At 34.1% G+C, this 3,117-nt stretch overlaps 1 protein-coding gene across 1 annotated transcript; it reads left to right on the top strand.

Annotated features, from left to right (window-relative positions):
• Positions 1-262: 262 nt before the first annotated feature.
• On the top strand, positions 263-817 carry LOC123201653. Its single transcript, XM_044617245.1, has one exon. It carries the CDS (start codon positions 263-265, stop codon positions 815-817), a length of 555 nt encoding a protein of 184 aa, XP_044473180.1.
• The last annotated feature ends 2,300 nt before the right edge of the window (positions 818-3,117 follow it).

The following is a 3,117-nucleotide window of genomic DNA, read 5'->3' as shown; positions in this document are numbered from 1 at the left end:
TAAGAATTTGATTCCCCACTAGAAAGTGATCCAATGAACTTTTCGAATCTTCAACCGGGGAAGTATAAGATTTGAATAAAATAGTGGGAGCTAATAAGATTAGGTTTATTGGTAATTTCTAATGAATTTGTTATTTCTCGCAGCATTCTCTCTTGTGATCTAGAATCTCAAAATGTCAATGGCAAACAATATACTCCTAAAATTGATAGACTCGCATGTGCTTATTGGTCCTAATTTTAAGGATTGGATGAGAAATCTGACCATGGTTCTCAATTTTGAAAAGTCAGCTTATGTCTTGGAGGCACCTTTACCAACAACAGTGGACCCTAATGCCCCTGAGGCAGAGCAAAGGGCTTATGCTGAATGGGTAGATGCTGACTTACGAGTTCGCAGTTATATGTTGGCATCAATGAACTCTGAAATTCAAACTCGATTTGAGAACATGAAGAGTGCGTATGAAATTATCACTACTTTAAGACAATTATATAGTAAAAATGCTCGAGAAAAGGAATATAATTTGATGACTTCACTATTCAGCATACGACTTAAGGAGGGTATTTCCCCAGATGATCATGTTATTAAAATGATTAACAAGACTGGGGAGTTCCAAATTATGGGCACAAATTTGCTGTATAATGTTCGGGTGAGTTTGATTTTCCATTCACTCCTTCTAACTTTTAAGCCATTTATTACAAATTATAATCTCAATAGGATTGAGCGCACTCTCCCTGATCTTCTTAATGATATTCAAGATTTTTACAATAATGAGAAGAAAGGTAAAACACCAGTTGAGTTGCTAGCTACCTTTGCCACGTGAGGCAAAAAGAGGCAAGCTCAAAAGCCTTGGTGGAGAGGTTCACAGATGGGATTTGGTGGACCAAAAGTACAAAGAAAGGGTTTTAAGAAAACCACTACCAGACTTTTTAGGATGAAGGGTTCTGGTATCGGGGCATCACGTTTTCAGCCTCACCGGATTTTGGCAAATTAAATGCAAGAAAGTCACGGTTTTGGGTGAAAATAGGCCACTGAATTTTGTCCACTTTCATGCAATTTCAGTGCAATTTTTTATAATTAAACATACATCTCATATCCAGAATTCATCCTAACATGATTCTAGGGATCAATTTCAAAAAATTGCAATGAATTCATCAATAAGCAAAAATGTCCATATGCATTATTTTAAAAAATTTATTGTTCACGTAAATTTCAAAACATGCTTCCTAATCATGTTTATATCACCAGCATCACAATTGCACAGATATAATATGGCTTTGATACCAATGTAAGCGAAAATTAATACCAATCCAGGATCATAGGAAAAACATACTCGGTTTACTAAATCTGACAATTGATGATGATTGGTGATTCGATGCACTCCTAGGAGTATCCATAACACACTTTGCCGATTTGCTTCCTTATTTCTGTAAAAATTCTTCTAGAGAATATAAGAGAAAGAGTACTGTGTTTTAGCATAAGAAATCTAACTCCTAATAGAAGTTACGTCAGTTTAAATAAAGAGGGACAGTGGCAGTTATCTTTAATAACTGCCAAGGGCAAAATTGGAATTATCATATATCATAGGTTAATATTGTATTTGTAGCCATAATGGATCGGGTCAACCCATCATGAGTGGACCGGATCCAATATGATTCATATTTGTTGATAATTGGTTAGTTTTTGTTGATAGTATTTGTTGATGATGTGTTAATGACTGGGTGGGATGATATTGCGAAGTTGGTTGATGTTGCTTGATATTATGAGTGTTTTTTTTTAATCTTATTTGTTATTTTGGGATATCCGAAAAACAAAGAAAACTCTATTGAAATTTTTTTGATTTATGACAAAAAGGGGAGAGATTGGTTATTTTCTAAATACAAATGATTTAAACAAACTAAGATTTGTCATTTTAAAACAAAAATAACTTATTTGTCTCATTGAATTTTAAAATAGTTAAATGAGTTTGGTTTTTGAAAATGATTAAACAAATTCAAATGATATGTGCTTAAACCAAATTGATTTATATTGCTAAAGTGAGGGGGAGTTTTAAGTTGTTGTTTAAAGTTGAATAAACTTTCTAAATTGATTTTTAATGCTTAAACTTAGGTTTTGTTGTCAATCAAAAAGAGAGAGATTGTTGAACCCTTAGGTGTTTTGAGTATGTTAAAACTAAGTTTAATATTGATATTTAATAATTATTGTGCTAACAAAGTCCATGGAATAAAGTTTCAATGACCAAAGTATGGGTGAAATGCAAGCATGTAGTTTTTCAGGTTCGAGATGCTCGTCCCCCAATGAGATATCAATCCCTCTACCAGTCCCATGCCCACATTAGGAGTTTGAAGCTCTTAGGAATGTTCACTAAATTACAATGGGCTTGTCCCTCCGATAAAGACATTCGTCCCTTACTAGGTGACTACCATGGATTGCCCATTCCCTCTCTAATACATTATCAAGTAGAATTGGGATAGTAAACAAAGTCATCCCATTGGGACGCCAATCCCTATTTCCGTCCAATGCTTGTCCTCGCATGATTGATATTCTCTAGAATTTTAAAAAGCAAGGTAGGACGACCCGTCCTAAAAAAAAGGGATTCACGTTCCTATAGTGGCACGCTTCAAGAATTTGACCATTGGATAACTATTCCAAAGTTGCCAAAGTAGGGATGTGTAAGAGGACACCCATCTTGAATAAGAGGACGCTCGTCCTCTCGTGTTTTTTTAATTAAAAAACATTTTTTCACAGGTCAACGCCTAGTAAAATTAATCTAACTGATTTTTCAACTCTCAAGGTTATATAAACAATTTAGATTAAAGTCAAAAGGGTTAAAAAAAATCTCAAAGCATTCAAGAATTATCATCTCAATCTCTCTGTGGAAACTAAAACTCATATCTTTTTAAAGATATATAATTGTATACATTAGTAAAATCAACCTCTTAGAGTCATACCTTTTTTGTAAATCTTCTTTAAAATTACATTGGGACGAAATCTCGTATCAATACTGTGAAAGGGCAAAATCTCGAGTTAACTAGTGTAATCTGGAAGAGATTTGAGTGGAAACTTTAAACCAGTTGCTTGAAGAAGTAGACGTAAGAGGCTTGAGATGAAAAACTCTCAACC

Source organism: Mangifera indica, chromosome 18, assembly GCF_011075055.1.
Source record: "Mangifera indica cultivar Alphonso chromosome 18, CATAS_Mindica_2.1, whole genome shotgun sequence".
Taxonomy (NCBI): domain Eukaryota; kingdom Viridiplantae; phylum Streptophyta; class Magnoliopsida; order Sapindales; family Anacardiaceae; genus Mangifera; species Mangifera indica.
The sequence above is the reverse complement of the archived record's forward strand: the minus strand, read 5'-3'. Positions and strand labels throughout refer to the sequence as shown.

What these genes read in the sequence shown, in the direction of transcription:
- LOC123201653 (XM_044617245.1), top strand. Translation starts at nt 263, where the DNA reads ATGGTTCTCAATTTTGAAAAGTCAGCTTATGTCTTGGAGGCACCTTTA.